Source organism: Amblyomma americanum, chromosome 5 (assembly GCF_052857255.1).
Source record: "Amblyomma americanum isolate KBUSLIRL-KWMA chromosome 5, ASM5285725v1, whole genome shotgun sequence".
Classification (NCBI taxonomy): Eukaryota; Metazoa; Arthropoda; class Arachnida; order Ixodida; family Ixodidae; genus Amblyomma; species Amblyomma americanum.
This window is the reverse complement of record NC_135501.1, coordinates 19,234,535-19,251,669: the sequence shown is the minus strand read 5'-3', so window position 1 is coordinate 19,251,669 and position 17,135 is coordinate 19,234,535. Positions and strand designations below refer to the sequence as shown.

Below are 17,135 nucleotides of genomic sequence, written 5' to 3'. Positions count from 1 at the left end.
CGCAAGGCGTTAGTCAGCGCTTCCTCTATTTTTACAAAAAAATAGTGAGCACCAGATCAAGCCAGGCATACAAAAACTGTCATTCAAAAGCGCTTTGTGCATTTGCTGCAATTGCAGCTTCTGGAGCAGATTAGCGTAAGAGTTTTAACGAATAAAACCGAGAAAGCAGCAGTATTGTTTGTGTTTTTGAAGGAATCACGTAATCGCATCCTCACTCACTTGTGACGTCACAAACATAGTCTGACAGTGGAAACCGAAACTCAGACTTCAGAGGAAAAATAAATTTAATTAGAAATTGTCAATCGAGGTCTCACGAATTTCACGTGCAGGTCCATGTTAATTTTGTCATAAGCATCATTGTAGAGCAAAAACACCCCCCTCCCTTAAACTTTAGCATCTGCTCTCCTTTAAATACAGAACATCACCATAAAATGGCAGGCCTTGAGAATGTCCTCCACATCTCCCTCGCCCAACTCAATGCAACGCGCTTTGCTCATTGGATGGTCGATTCCAAAGGTGCCCATTGCAACTGCCTGAAACCCCTCCTATTTATCTCTCTTTTTCGCAATTGTTTTTCCCCTGTTACTCAATCAATCATCTAATCCTATCACTGTTTAAATTTTCCCCGCAAAATGCATCCGCTAGAGAAGTTCACCATTGTTTATTGAAGCCTAGGTAACATTTTTATACAGTACCGAGTGCAATCAGGACGTTGATAGTAGTGAGTATTAGAATAGGGGGCCTCAAGCTTTGGGGGCCCCCAAGAAGTTTTGGGCGTCCAAGTGCTCATGCGCAGAACGCAAGGCCCGCTTTGTGTCTTGGGTTAACGGAAACGGCGAACGCTAATTTGCCGATATAGCGTGCGCCCCTACTCCCCTTTACGGTCGGTCAACATGGCGGCGCCCGTCGAAGAGGGGCCTCCCTCTTCACCACTGATTCGCCGTTACCGCTACGCATGTCCACGTTCACGGCAAACTAAAGGCGCACGACGCTTTCGCTTTTTTCTGAACTTGCCTGCGCGACAAAATTTTAGCGATAAAACAGGCCAAATTTTCACATTGCTTCCATGTTTACAGAGTGGCTAGGCCATTACCTTCTGAACAGCTTTCAGGCCTGCGCCCAATTTTTTGACGTCACATCCGGCAGGCGGACACTTGCAGAAGCCGCATCGCCAGCGACATGGTTTTAGTCCCTGCTGTTCTTTCACGCTCCCTGCGCCGCGCGGGCCGGTTGGTTGCATCGGCGTGGTCGCGTTTGTCGTCTCTCGTCGTTGTTTGGCGGCAATTTTGTTTCCGTGTGCGATGTGCAGTGGATACCAAAATGCCGAACAAGTGTTGTGTGTCGGGGTGCACCGGCAATTACAATACGGGCAGGAAGATACAAGTGTTTGTTTCCCAAAAGACGACGACACTTTCAAGAAGTGGTTACGCGCCATTCCAAGGAAAGACTTCGTGCCCACTTCGTACACTAAGGTAAGTAATGTTTATGGTACTGTTATGTGCTCCTTGCTGCTTTTACTTAATCAGCACGTTTATTGAGATACTTCCGAAGCCCAGATAGATTGATTGTGGCCACATTTCTTTGCTGCAAACACGCTTATAGACAAAGGGGCTAGCATTAGGCTATTTTAATAAGTGGATTCTGAGATGTTTACGAAACGTTTGTACGTTTGTGCAGGTCTGCGCCGATCATTTCGACGCTTCATGCATCGAGACGATGATATCGTATGCGGATCCAAGAACAGGAAATGTTCTTACAGCTCGATTGCCAGTACCACGGTTGCGCCGTGGATCGGCGCCTACCGTATTTCCCAACTGCCATTCGTACCTTTCAGCACCAGACAACAGCAAGAGAGAAGCACCTGATGCTAAGAGGAGCCGACTAGAAGCTTCCAAACTCGCCCGTGTGGTCAGAGGATCACTGGCGTCATATGAAGCGGAGCAGGAGAGAGACCAATTTTTGTCACTCGAAGAACTTAAGGCACGCCTGCAAGTGGCTTAAGTGTCAGTGCAGTGGACTGTGATTCATAAAGAAAAATGTACGATGTTCTTGAACATCACCAACGATCGTGAACCTTGGTTGAAGGCGTCATTGAGAGCGTTCGACAAACCTCCAAGTCTCAGCCTGCTACCAAGGATCCGCGACCAAGAATCTTGGTAGCGCTGCTCTACCAGACTCGGTTTGCAAAGTAAGCTCCTTGTTGGAAATTTTGAACAACTTGTGCATGCTGTCCGACGAGTCTGGCGAGCGTTGTAGTTCTCGCCACCTGTCGCTTGCAGTAAATTCCCTTCTAGATAAATTGGAAGCAAGCATTAAGGAAAAAGAAAGGGGCTGTGAAATTTTTAAAGGAACAGCTAACACTGCTCTCTGCAGAACGTATTGAATACAGCTCACAGGTAATGGTGTTTGCATGCATTCTCCACACAATATCGCCGCATGCCTACAAGTATATGAGAATAACAAGTACACTAGCCTTGCCCCATCCTAGCACTATTAGGAAAGTGTGCACATCTGTACAAATTTGCCCAAAAATTCATTCTTGTGATGCAACTTTTCTTCAGTATGTTTCCCATAGATTTACACATCTGCAGCCATATGAAAAGACAGTGATGTTGATGCTTGACGAAATTCATATCAAGCCTTGTTTTGATTATAAGGGGGGCAGCATATGTGGTGCTGCAGTGAATTCCAGCGAGGCAGCCACATCTGTACACATGTTTATGATACAAAGTCTGCTGAGCTCATTCAAGGAGGTAGCACACATTCTTCCGGTAAAAACCATACAGGGCGACGAACATCATGCCATACTGAAGAAGGTGATTATACGCTTAGAAGAGATTGGGTACAGGGGCATAGCCGTTGTTTGTGACAATAACTCTCCAAACAGAAAGGTAATGAAGATGTTTCTGCCAAAGCCAACGCGTCGTCATGTTTATTCACATCCGGCAGATCCAGATCGGCCATTATTTTATGTGGTAGAGGTTGTACATCTTTTGAAGTGTATCAGAAACAATTGGCTGAATCAGAAAAATTCGGGGACTTGCTTTTTCTTTCCAAGCTTTGAGCTTTCAAACAATGATGTTCATCCTGAATGCAAAATGACTGCCTCATTTAGGAACTTGAGAGATTTGCATAAAAAGGAGTCATCTCTACTGATAAAATCTGGGTATGGCTTGATATCCAAGGCACTTAATCCGAGCAACTTGGAACGGCAAAATATGAAGCTGGTACAGCAGGTTTTTAATCCGCGCGTAGCCACAGCCCTGGCAGCTCGCAGTGGTGAAGCTGATTTTCAACATGCGGCAGCAGCAGCAGATTTCATCAAAATCATTCTTCGCTGGTGGTGTATTGTCAACGTAAAAACGCCAAATAAAGGCTTAATCATCGTACTGTTTGCGAAAAACCCATGTATTGCAGTACAGATGACCCAAAAGTAGCTTTTCAGAATGGTTTCATTACCTGGCTTGTTGTCTGGGAACTTTATGGGCATGACACTGGGGTGCTTACCCAGGACACATTGAGTGCCCTAAGGCTATCTGCTCAATCCTTACTGGCATTGGCAAAGTACTGCGTAAATGAACTTCATTTTAAGTGCGTCCTACTAGGGAAATATCAAACGGATCCTCTCGAGAGTCGTTTTGAACAGTACCACATATCGGTTCAACAGCTTTGTGAGACAGAGGGCAGGATTCGCCTTCAAAATGCCCCGCCAAAGATGAGCACTGATGACCTCAGAAACATCGAAGAGACAGTGTCAGAGATGTAGGAACCTCCTTTAGTGTTCAAGTTGTAGACGTTGACCTTGATGCACTCAGAGAACGAGGGCCAGTTATTGGTTATGTTGGGGGGTATTGTGTGCATGCTACAATGAAAGTTTTAAAGTGTGAAAGTTGTCGAGGACACTTGTTTGTTACCGGAAGTGAGACGGAAATGAAAGAAGACACCCATTCCTTAATCGCACAACTGGACCGAGATGGACTCAAGTTTTCCTCTGCCTTTGTGACTGCAATAGTTATGTACACTTAGGTTGTAGTTACAAAGCATGTGACAGAAAGTGCCTGCACACAATTTCTCCATGGGCCCAACCAAAGGAATGTCGTTCGGCAACTGACGCTCAACTCTCTACCGAGGCTTGAGGACATAGATGCATGTGAAAATGGGCATGCCTTCGAGCTCCTTGTTACACTTGTTGCAAACTGTGCCGAAAACAATGCTTAACAACTTATGCAATCAAAGGAATGATCAACTTCATATTATAAAATAACAGAAGGCAAAAACAGAAAAGCTCAAATCTTTCTTGAAAAATAATTTTCCACAAGTTGTACACCGCACATTTAATTACTTTAAATTGCACTGCACGTATTTTATTGCAGTTTCCTCATGTGATTTCTTTGGTGAATTTCTCCCTGTTGTAGTGCAATGATCCTTCTTTTGTTTGCGTCATGCATGCTTTCTAGCCCAAAGTTTAAATGACAGTTCCCTGTTTTTAATCTGAGATTATAAAGTATTTTGACAATTAATGCAATGTTCTTTTTTACTGAGCTGAACATCAGACAGTGCCTGCTGTGGTAGGTGAATGACTTATTTGTCACACCTTTCGTCTGTATGTGCTCTTCTTGAGCAGTGTCTGTTATGGTACTATTGTTGCAGTGTCCATTATGTATTATTGTATTAGTGTCTATATTATTGTTCAATGCAGTTTGTGCAGTGAATTCCTTGTGCATTCCTGTACCTGCAGCAGTGAAATAAGTGGTTCTTTGTGTCACCCATTTATTATAACTAGTCCACAGTTTAGTCACAAGTGTGTTTAATGCACCGTGGTTTCTTTGCATGTCTTCGACTCTACAAAGAAATATGTTGTGTTTTATGCCATTGAAGGGCGGCCACCTACTCTGAAAAATCGATTAAATAATATTTTCTTCTAACCTACAGTTAAGACGCGAGTATGGTTTTCGTTTTCTACCTCTTGGCATTGCAATGTGCTATGTTCTGCTTCCTCTCATTCACCTGAAACTCGTACCGTGCCACAGGGCCCACTTTAATATACAGATTGGTATTGCAACTGTGTGTATCTCTTATCAGTGCAACAACTTGTTTCGGCTGTCAGTTGTTTACGGTTTTATAGCACGCAGTATAAAAGGCAACATCTGTCTACATTACAGCGCAATATTGTTTTCTGTCTGTCATGAATTTTGGCCGCGAACCATGTGTAGTCGTAAATATCTGTAAATATGCATACAGGCAGAGTCTGCTGTGATAAATAAATATGTATAATTCTGTCCGTAATTTTAATTATTTGTCCTTGCCCTGATAAATCGCGTGGGCCTGGCGTTCGACGAGCCTGTCTGTGGCATCCGTTCCAGCGAGGCGAGCGCGCGGCAGTCGCTCGCAGCCCTCAACGGGTGCCCAGTGACGTCGTTGACGTCGCGTCACGAGACGCGCAGGCCTGAAATCTGTTCAGGGTGTAATGGCTAGGCTTAGCGAGTACGCGTTGTTTGACGTCAGTGAGCGCGGGACGTTCAAACTACTGGTCACGTTCACACTTTCGATTTTGATCTAAAAACGCTTGACAAAGATTATGCAATCCGGTAACACATTTTCCTTACTTATGCAGCAATTTTTAGTCCCGCGGGCGTCAACAAAAGTGAAGATAATTACATTTTCCAGAGTCACCATTGCGAGTTCCGCCCGATATGGTGCTGCACGTGCAAACAATAAAAAAATGGCAAAAGAATTTCTTGTTTTTAGCGTTTGTTTCAATTATTTTATGCAAATGTAGTGCTGCAGAAAAGTAATCATATATATGAAACAAAAAGATTTTCGTTTATTTTTTTCAGCATTTCTCTTCTTGGCCACAGTGCAGTCAACGAACCCAAGCCTGACGTCAATGCGTAAAGGAAACCCATATTCTAAATGTCAGCGGTTCCGTATCGTTAGGGTGTGCTAGTTTTTTGGAGCCCCTGTTCTAAAACTCTCTAATCAGAGAGCGAGCAGCGCACAGCAATGGAACATCCTGCCAGTAACAAAAGAGGACATAAAGAAAGCCTTAGGAACAATGCAAATAGGGTAAACCGCTGGTGAGCATCAGGTAACAGCAGATCTGTTGAAGACGGAGGGGAGATTGTGCTAGAAAAACTAGCCACCCTGTACACGCAATGAATTTTTATCGCGAGCGTACCAGAAGCTTGGAACATCGCTAATATCATCTTAATCCAGAAGAAGAGGACGTCCAGGATTTTAAAAATTAGAGCGGTCAGTTAACTCTCCATTCCCTACAAAGTTTTTACTAAGGCAATCGCTAGTAGAGTCAGACAACCTCAGACTTCAATGAACCAAATGATCAGGCAGGCTTTCTTAAAGTATACTCGACAATAGACCATAATCACACTATCAGTCAGGTGATAGCGAAATGCGCAGAATATAACCAACCCTTATATGTAGCCTCCATAGATTACGAGAAAGCATTTGACTCAGTGGAAACCTCAACAGTAATGCAGACATTACGGAATTAGGGTGTAGAAGAGCCTTAAGTAAAAATACTGGAAGATATCGATAACGGCTCCAAAGCAACCATAGTCCTTCTTAAAGGCAGCAATAAAATTTCAATAAGGAAAGGTGTCAGGCAGAGAGAAACGATCTCGCCAATGCTATTCACCGCGCGTTTATGAGTGTTATTAAGGGGCTTGAATTGGGAAAAGCTGGGTATAATTATTAATAACTTAGTAGTGTGCTGTTCACCGATGACATCGCCTAGCTAAGTTACCGATGGGATAAAGTGCAAAGCAACATGAATAGCTTAGACGGAGCAGAACTGTGGCATAAAGTTACTATGCAGGAAACGAAAGTAATGTTCAACAGTCGTGTAAGAGAACACCAGTTTACAAAATTTTATAACCAGGCGCTGGAAGTCGTAAGGGAATACGCCTACTTCGGGTTGCTAGCCACCGCAGATCCGGATCACGAGAGGGAAATATGTAGCAGGTTAAGAATGAGGTGGAGCCCTTTTGGCAGGTTCTCTCAGATAATCAATGGCAATCTACAAATATCCCCCAAGAGGAAAGCATACAACAGCTGTACCTTACCGGTACTCACCTTGGGGGCAGAAACGTGGAGGCTAATGAAAAGGGTTCATTTCAATGGAGGGCAATGCAGCGAGCTGTAGAAAGGAAAATGATAGGTGTAACTTTGAAGGTACTCTAAAGAGGGCTCTCAGCTTGTCTTGTTACCGCAGGAACTCTATCTACATGCTCCGAGAATCCGCTTTTCGCCCAAGATTTGGCACCCGCTGGGGAGTGGCGAAAATTCATCTGTTAACTGGTTGAAGACAAATGCAAGTGGGAGACTATGGCGAAATCTAGTTCCACGAGGAGCCAGCTGTGCCTGCGAAGTGGCAAATGTGTGCTTGGCAGCTGCCGCCACCTGTCTTATGCGCCTGTCACTAACATGAACTGCTCATGTGCAGCAGGAGCTGGCGGTTTCATTTTCAACAGTGGAGCTGAAAAGAAACGCGCATGCGCAGAGCTGCGTTGTGAATGAGGCAGTTTCTTAGAAAAGTCGGATTACTGTCCTGACATCAAATTAAACCCCAAGCTCCCGCTTTTTTTTTAACTCACCACCAAGAGCAGGAGTCAAATAACACGTGGAGTGCCCTACAGGAAGTCGAATGGTGATGGGGGCCTCGTTTTCGCTTTTATTTTTTTTAGGTATCTGTGAATAAATAGCCTCAGGCGCAGACAACCTAGCCGAAAATTAGGCCCACGGAAATAGGAATGCGCGTGGAGTTTTTGCTTTCGCAGATCACTCCGCGTATTACAAAAAGTGGGAAGCCCCCTGGAGGCTGGCTGATAGGCACTCCGCGCGTTGGTTGACCCCTCCTACTCTCGGAGGTCAGTTCAAAAGAAAAAGGCGGGAGCCGGGACGCTGAATCCAATAGGGAAATCGGCCGCACAAGGCAATAATTCGAAGTTTCTAAGAATGCGTCGAGCGTGTAGATAGAATTTCCGCAGTAAAAAGGCAAACTCTAAATCCTCTTCTGTGAACCTTTAAGCGACAGGAAGGGGGAGAGTGGGTGAGGAAACAAACGCGGATCAAAGGTAAAATGGTCGAAATCAAGAAGAAGAAATGGGCTTGTGCAGGGCATGTAATGTGAAGGCAAGATAACCGCTGTTCCTCAAGGGCAACGGAGTGAATACCAAGAGAAGGCAAGTGTAGTAGGGAACGGCAGAAGGTTACGTGGGCGGATGAGATACATAGGGTTACGAGAAGAAGATGGCCGCAGCTGGCACAGGAAAGGGTCAGTTGGAGAGGTATGAAAGAGACCTTTGTCCTGCAGTGAACGTGGCCAGGCTGATGGTGATGATGACTAATTTTCAACTCTACGCTAACGCAATATTCATATTGCAGACGTATTCTCCGTACACTGTGTGGCTGATTTTCACCTCCACGCATATTCCTGGCGTAAGCTTCACAGGCCGTTCGGCTGGGCCCCCGTAGCTCCCGAGCGCGTCGTTACCGGGTCGCTCGCTGCCACGGCTGAGACGGCACAATTCGGCACAATTCGGAAAACTTCGGGACCGTAGCCGTGAGCACTACCGCAGTCGACTACCACACGAAGACCGGAAGTTCCTCGCTCTCCGGGGCGAAAGCGTCAACGGTGAGGTCTTCACAAGTGGCCCCACAGTGCGGGGATCAAAAATTTGCGCTGGAATTAGGCAGTCAGCACCTCCGAAGCAGAAGCCGCCGGACACAGCAGACAGTGTAACAACTCTGGTGTCAGGGTGTTGGACCACCAACTAAACCCCAATCCTTTCGGCTCTTCATGCTTGGCCTGAAATGCACTTTCAACGATACTACGAATTTTTGTTCTAGTAGTACGCAATCATTGCTTGCCCCGTAGTGAGGCGCTGTTAACGGAGTTATTTATCGGTCAGCTTGGGAGCATCTTTTATGGCCACCTGACAATTCTTGCTTCCCCGTATTTTTCAAGTGTCATAGCCTACCACCATTTATATTTCCCGAAATATGCACGCGCTGGTAAAGTTCGCGCTTGTCGTTTTCAGCTTAAGTACTATTTTTCAACTCTACGGCGACGCAATATTCGTCTTTTAGCGATAGATACATTACGCTAGCATTTCGAGACTCCAGCGTGGCGGCGCCGTGGCGGTGGCGGCGCCGCCACGTGATGCGTGGTTGGTCACGTGGTGCGGAGCAGCTGCCGGCGGCGCGGCGCGCCGGCGAAACCTAGTGAGGAGAAGTGGAGAGGAGGAGAGGCTGAATCATGTCCAGGTTCGAAGATGAAGGAATGCCCAGCGAAACGGAGCGGCGAGACACTGACTTTGCAATTCGACTGAGCAAGTTCTACTCGGCCAGATTATAGCTATCCGTCACTCCAGGTTTAACCGGAACTAAACCACAGCGAAATTTTGCACACAGGTTAGCCGAAAACTGCCTCTCTGGTTGTCACCTCCACGAATATTCAAGTACATACACACTTTGTCGGGTTACCTTACCGGAAACGAGATTAATATCAGCATTTATGCGCTATATCCACTGACGCCATTCTCTGTGAGCATCTATGAATGTGAGCATGCGCTGCTTGACTGCCGATGGACAACTGCAGACGGCCCAAGAAGAGACAGCCTAGGGAAGAGTACAAATGGACACAATACAGTGGTGAACTTAAACTAGAATTTATTTCGCGCCTTGCGCATATAAATACACGTGAAGCAACTAAAAATAAATGAAAAACCACCCCCGCAAGACAACAATGGCTAAGTCATAGAGTTCAGGAAATGAAATTATTCTTCCGGAAAAGAAATCGACGGGGTAATTATACGCCTATCACCCCCCTCCTTGTTCTCTGTGGCTTCAATCATTTCACCACGCGGCTTATCTTTGTTTCTTGCAACAGCTCAACAATTTTCGAAGTGCGGGATGATCGCTTACGAGAATCTGCATTTTCAACATTGTTACGGCGCTGCCTTAGCGACACTGTCCAGTCTGGCCATTATAAGAACTGTTACACGGGCGAGAAATTGAATAAACAACATTTTTTGGCACCTTACGAATTTCAATTGATGTTTTTCCGGGCACTTGGGGATTGTTTTTCCAGGGTTGTTGACGCGCATACACAAAACATGCTACCTTTCTGGAAGCTCAAAATACGTACAACGTCCACTCAGACTTTTTTTTCAACTATTTTGAAATTGTGTGAGGTTTTATGAATGTAAGAAATGACTGCCACTGCTTTCTTGTTTGGCATTCAGGGCTGGGGATGGAATTTAGGGGACATTTCAATCTTTTCAACAAAACAGCGGCCACAGACAAAACAACGCGAAGTAGGTACGCTTCACTGCTAAAAATTCGTTCAGTTTGATGCACACAAGATTTAATTAGCACACTCTTGAAGCACGACATAACGATCCTCTTTTTACGAGGTAAGAAAACGAGTAACTGTAAAGGAGCAACGGTTTTTTACCCCCCTGCTTGAAAGACCAGCACACAGGGCAAGGAGAAAACTCTAACCTCAATGCCAAGAACGTTTTGGTGTCATTTACAGAAACTTCGCGATTTATATCTAGAGGATCAAGAAGGTGAGAGATTTCTATGCTCAAAGCTTCACGATCCCAGGCAAGCAAAACGAGATACTCTTCCACAAAACGACGAACTTTCGCTACAGCTGTGTCCTCATGGCGGCCTTGCAGTGCTCTGTTATGCATTGTTAAATAGAAGTCACTCAATAGAGGTGCCCCGTCGATATCTTTATCGGGAAAAGTATTCCGTATCTTGAACTCTTTGACTTAACCGTTGCCGTCTTTTAGGGTTCTTGGCATATGAGTGTGCTCAATGCGCTGTTTATCATTCATTTTTTTGCTTGCCTTACGTGTATTTATATGCACAGAGCGTCAAATAAGTGCCAGTTGTTAGTTCAGCACTCTGCTGTGTCCGTTTCTACTCTTCCATCTGCTCTCTTCTTACGACGTGTGCTCTTGGGCTGTACAAGCTTATCAAGCAAAGCCAACTCGCCCAACAGTTGGTGCTTTCAGGCTTATTTGGCGAGTGAGGACAAAAACGCTATGTAAGCAAACGGCGACATACCTATGATGGTAATGTTAAATTCGCCGACCGCGATGTTCTCTGCGCCAGCTTCAGATAAGAAGGAGCTCTTGAGGGCATCCACAACACTCCTCAGTCGTGCGACCGCCTCTGCGTTGACAAGAGTGCGGTACACCCAGGACAGAAACACGGGGCGAAAGTAAATTCCTGTCACCGATAGACACTTGTAGTAGTTACCCGGTGAGAGATGTTGAGCTGCATCGCTCGTGAGGACATAGCGGTAACGCATGACCTGCGCCACGAAGACTAGGAGAGCGTACAGGCGGGCACGCTCCACGCTCGTCGCGGCGAGCGCGCTCAGGGCTCCGTAAATCTGCGGCTCGGCTCTGATCTCAACGTCTGCGTGGAAGCCAGTGAAGTTGGCAGGCAAGCCGCCGCTGCTTAGGGCGTCGGCCCACGTGGCGCCGGCGAAGGGCGACTGCAGACTCCCCAGGCGTCGCGTCACGAAGGGCTCGGTGCTCTTCCGCTGTAAGAACGAGTGTAATCGCTGTGCGCCATCGCAGAAACGCTTAATTTCATCGCCCTAGAATGAACTTCTTAACCAAGAAATGTTCTATTTGGTGACACACAAACTAGTCGTCACGCATACTCATATCCTTAGAAAGCTCTCAATTGATGCCATTTTACAGCTGTATACAGAGCACTCGGCGACACTTATCGACTTCAGGTTTGCCGTTGTCGTCGTCCGAACACCCTGCGCCCCAAAACCACATTCCATGACTTTAGCAGAACGGAAAGGAGGCAAGTGTATGAACGTTGGCATTTTTCAATAGCGCGAAAAAAGACAAAGGGGATGCGAGAGAGACAAGCTATGACAATAAAATTAATTTTATTCCCGAAAAATGCCTGCTCTTAAATGCTCGAAGGGCCGCCGCGCTCGCTCACAATTGCGTGAAAACACCGACACATGCGGCACCTTCATGAAATTTCCACAGCTCCATCAAGGTAAGTTCGGCTGTGTGGGGTGGAACACGACCGAACGCTTTGCAACACACGGAGTATGCGACGTGGTGATTCGATACGCCCCGTACTTTTCCGACATGGCTGGTCCATATGCTCGTGACCCACATTGGCATGCCCAAACTCTGCTGAGCAATCGTGCACGATGAATCAAGTAAGGGTGAAAGATCTGTTGCTATCGGTTGCTCGATGTCTTAGTTTGGTCATGTGAAATCGGTAGTCCATCAGAACTCCTGCATTTTATTACATATACTATTCTTACCCTATACTGTTTTCAATATATATAAATGAAATTTTAACTCATTTGACAACTAGCTTCAGGCTCATTGCTATGAATTAGTTACCTATCGCCGCTGATATAAGTGTGCGGTTGCACGATGTTGCAGTCTGGAATACATACCATACATACACTACAGGAACGGTGCCGAGTTTGACAAATGCATATTAACACGAAAAAAACAAGCCAATCGAATTCACTAAAAGGCGTCTAAGTATTACACTTTAACTACACAATTAAAAATGAAAAGACAATCTGCAGGTTCTTACAAGCACTTGGCGTCTACTCCAGATTTATCGTGGACTGTTCGCACTGAAAATGTACTAGCCAGCACCTACGGAATACTCCGATTCATTCATCGCACTGCTGTTCCTCGAGCAAACAAACACACAAAGCTTCTTGCGTTTATTGCATTAGTTCGCTCTAAACAAGATTATGCTTCATTCATGTGCAGTCCCCAAAAGTTATATTTCATTTGGAAGGTACAATCCTCACAAAATAGGGCTTCCCGGTTTTTCTCCCGGGAATATTCAACTAGCTCCAGCTTCCTTTGAATTCAAAGTAGCCCCAAACTTCTTTGTTTAGATATCAGACGAAAAATATACCGTCTTAAGTTCTTTCCCATGATTTATTTTAATGCGACTACCTACACTGCAGCCGTTACCAGACCTGCTTTCCGCATTTTCTCGAGTATTGATCATGACTTTAAAATGGAACGATCGTTCTCACGCAGTGAGCTAAACCGTTCTTTTTTACACTTAGCCATCAATGAATGGAATCAGCAGCACAGTGATGGCTTGAGACAATACACGCAAAAATGTGCATAACACAACTTCAGGATATTGTCGCATTAAAAAGTATGTGCATTTTATTCTACTCTTCAGTAGTGTACTACTATAGGTTCTGCTAAGTGCTCGGTATTCGTCAGCGGATGTTATATTACTTATTTTGAAGCGAAAAGCTTCACTACGCGGGTCAGTGCCGAGCTTCGCATGAGCCGAACCGGTAAGTTATGCGCATGCGCGAAAACGAGTGACGTCACGCGCCGTGCAGGTGGTCGCTCCTCGCCGCTGCCGCAGCCGTCGCCGTCGCCGACTCCGTCGCCTGACCTTTCGGTGCAGCCGCGCGCTACTGCACATAAGCGGCAAGGAGGCTATATAATGCGCTTTGACAGAGAATAGGCGTGCGCACTCGACATGGAAGGGAAGGAGAGTGCGGCTGCTGCTAGACTGCGGAGAAAATCTGGTAAACTAAATTCATCCGATCCAGAAGTACTCGCTTGGGAGTTCGCTGCACAACAGCGAAAAAAAATGATAAAGCCAAAGCTAAACGTGCAGCCGAAACGCCTGAACAACGGGAAATACGCCCTGCTAAACGACGTCGGAAAGAAGCCGAAAAGCGTGTCTTGGCCGAATCTTCAGCCAGCAGCAGCCAAGCGAGTGAGGAAGTGGAAACAAGAGAGTCAGAAGAGGAAAATCCCAAGACTCGCGCTTACACCGACCACGTGGTACGACTTAGTGAAAGTGCGAGTGCGACTAGGGTGTTTACGACAGACTTTGTGAACAACTCATTCGGCCATGTTTGGGATGTGTGCGAAAGACTGTGGCACTTGCGAGATTTGACGCCGGCAAGTGACAGTATGCGTGAGACGTTAAGTTTAGCATCGGTCGAGTTGAGTGGAACCGTGGCTAGGGTGTGCGCGTCGTGCAAGGGATCTCTGGTGAAACAGAAAATTCCTCTCTACAGTGATAGCAATGGGTGTCGCTATCAACCTATGCCACCTGGTTTGCCACTGCTAAACGATGTAGCCGAAAGACTAATTCCACCGTGCATCCCGTTCGTCCAAATACGACGGCCATGACGTCAAACCAAGCATAACTGAAGCTTTTCGCTTGTATATCCAGGCTTAACCAGAGCTAAACCGCTGCCTAATTTTTTTTCACGTGTTTCGATTGATACGCATGCAAACAAGTGCGGTTGGTCTTCTACATTGTAATAATATTGCTACTTGATTTTCTGCTTTAACATTTTTCCCCACCCTCCTCCAATGCAGTGCCCTTTTTGGGCCCTGAGGGGGGCTAACTGAAATAAACTTTATTGGTGTCTTCCTGCATTTTTTCTGCCTGTACGTGCCATTGTTACTGAATCAAAATGAACGCGTTTTTCCGAATCAAAAAACCATTTGAGACTCTCAGCTTGCGTGTTCCCCTTCATCTGTATTCGTCTTTTTTCGCAATGTTCAAAAACCCCATGACTAGGCACTGGGTCCGAATACTCCAACACTCTGAGCAAAGACATTCACTTGAGCGTAGCCGTGGCTGCAATGCTAGCGTGGTGGTTTGTGCATAAACACATTCAGTTTAAGTTTGTGAATACATACACACTCAGGTGGTCTGCGGATGGTATGCAGTTGTCCTCCGGTGGCTGGTTTGGCTGTAACGCAGGATGGCTTGCGTTAGTTCCGCCGTGAATGCTGTTCCTCTGTCCGTGATCAGCACATCGGGGGTGTCGTGTCGAAAAAGAATGCACTCCACGAAAAATTTGGCGACTTCTGCTGCTGTTCCGTTCGGTAGTGCTTTCGCCTCGGCGTAGTGGGCCATGTAGTCGGTCGCTATGATGAACCACTTATTTCCAGACGTTGACTTTGGGAAAGGGCCAAGCATGTCCATGCCGATCTGCTGAAAGGATCATGAGGGGGCTTCAATGGGGTTTAGAAATCCTGCTGGTCGGGTGGGAGGGGTCTTTCGTCACTGACAAACTCGGCAGGTTTTCACATAATGTGCGATATGGCAGACATTCAGGGCCAGTAATACTTTTTTGAATGCCGCGGAGGGTGCGAGAAAACCCGAGACGTCCAGCTGTCGGCTCGTCGTGTGAAGCCTGTCGGACTTCCTCGCGGAGACAAGCAGGTACAAGAAGGAGGTAGGCTGTTTTGCTCGCTGCGAAGTTCTTCTTCATGAGGACTTCATTCTGTACACAGAAGGAAGACAGTCCTCGCTTGAATGAGGCGGTAGGTGAAGAAACTTTGCGTTCCAAGTACTCGGTGAGGCGTTTTAGGTCGGGGTCTGAACGTTGCTGCTGGGCAAAGTAGCTGGCGCTGATGCGTCCCAGGAAGGCATCCTGATCGTCGTCCGGTGGCGGTGCATCTACAGAGGCTCGTGAGAGGCAATCGGCGTCAGAGTGCTTGCGTCTGGACTTGTATACGACGGTGACGTCAAACTGCTGGAGACGCAGACTCCATCGAGCGAGTCGGCCAGAGGGGTCCTTGAAGATGGCAAGCCAACGCAGCGCATGGTGATCGCTGACCACCGTGAACGGTCGTCTGTACAGGTAGGGGCGGAATTTTGACGTAGCCCAGATGATGGCAAGGCACTCCTCCTAAGTTGTCGAATAGTTAGCCTAGGCCTTGGAAAAGGAACGGCTAGTATATGCGATGACTGTCTCCAGCCCGTCGCTTTTTGAACGAGAATGGCGCCTAGGCCCACGCTGCTTGCGTCGGTATGAAGTTCAGTATCGCCGTTTTTATCAAAATGCGCGAGGATCGGTGGGGACTGCAAACGACGCTGAATTTATTTGAAGGCTGATAATACATATGATCGATAATACATAGGCTGATAATACATATGATCGATGTGCGGAAAACATTAGACGAAGCACGTACACGGCAGAAACACAAATACTGGTACGTGGTTCGTCTAAAGTTTTGTTGACATCGATCATCTGCATTATAATCATGCATTACCTAGGACGAACAGAAGTGTTATTGAAGTTCGCATTTTAATGACACGTCTGCCTTCGGTAGTTGGGTCAGGGGCTCGGCGATGCGCGAGAAGTCTTTCACAAATCGTCGGTAATATGCGCACAGTCAGGTGCATCTGCCGAATGCTTTCTTTGCTTTCTTATCGGCCGGCGGTTGAAACTGTTCAATAGCGGCTGTTTTCTGCGGGTCTGGGCGTACTCCTTCCTTGCTAACGATGTGGCCTAGAAACAGGAGCTCTTCATAGGCAAAGTGGCACTTCTCTGCTTTCAAGGTTAGGCCAGACGACTTGATGGCGCCTAGTACTGTTCGAAGTCTTTTGATGGGCTCTTCAAAGTTCTTGGCGAAGAAAACGACGTCATCTAAATATACCAGAAAAATTTGTCACTTCAGGCCTGCCAGCACTGTATTTATTACTCGCTGAAACATTGCTGGTGCGCAGCAGGGACCAAATGGCATCACCTTGAACTCAAAGAGCCCATCCGGAGTGATGAATGTGGTCTTCTCGCGATCCGTTTCATCGACCTCAATTTGCCAGTAGCCGCTCTTGAAGACAATCGATGAGAAATACTTGGCGTCGCAGAGCCGGTCCAGTGCGTCGTCGATGCGGGGGACGGCGTAGACGTCCTCCGTTATGTTCAAGCGGCGGTAATCAACGCAGAATCGTGGTGCGCCGTCTTTCTTTCTCACTAGAACAATCGATGCCGCCCATGGGCTGTTTGAAGGCTGGATGATGTTGGCGCGAAGTATTTCTTCCACTTGGTCCGGGATGGCCTGTCGTTCCCGCGGTGGTACACGGTAGGGGCTCTGACAGGGAGGTCGGGCGTGCTGGTCAGGTATAATGCGATGCCTGGCAATTGGCGTTTGTCAGACCTCCGGCGATGACGAAAAACACTCGCTGTAGTTTCGAAGCAGATTGCGGATCTAGTCTTGTTTGTCCCGGGGCAGGGCTGGGTTAATGTCGAAAGTGGGCGAGTTCTCTTGGTCAGGTGAATCTTCTGCTGATGGGACGGAGAGGGCGAAGGA

The 17,135-nt window shown here is 46.7% G+C and overlaps 1 protein-coding gene and 1 pseudogene across 1 annotated transcript in view; one reads left to right on the top strand and one right to left on the bottom strand.

The window, feature by feature from the left end:
* Nucleotides 1-17,135, bottom strand: part of LOC144133727 (uncharacterized) — a 50,452-nt gene that overhangs the window by 6,785 nt on the left and 26,532 nt on the right. The window contains exons 3-4 of the mRNA XM_077666859.1: nucleotides 11,293-11,581; nucleotides 11,098-11,205 (exon numbers count right to left, since the gene is read on the bottom strand). Coding sequence (XP_077522985.1) covers nucleotides 11,098-11,205; nucleotides 11,293-11,581 — 397 coding nt within the window. The remainder of the gene's footprint in view (nucleotides 1-11,097; nucleotides 11,206-11,292; nucleotides 11,582-17,135) is intronic.
* LOC144133540 (uncharacterized) lies at nucleotides 1,321-8,579 on the top strand (annotated as a pseudogene).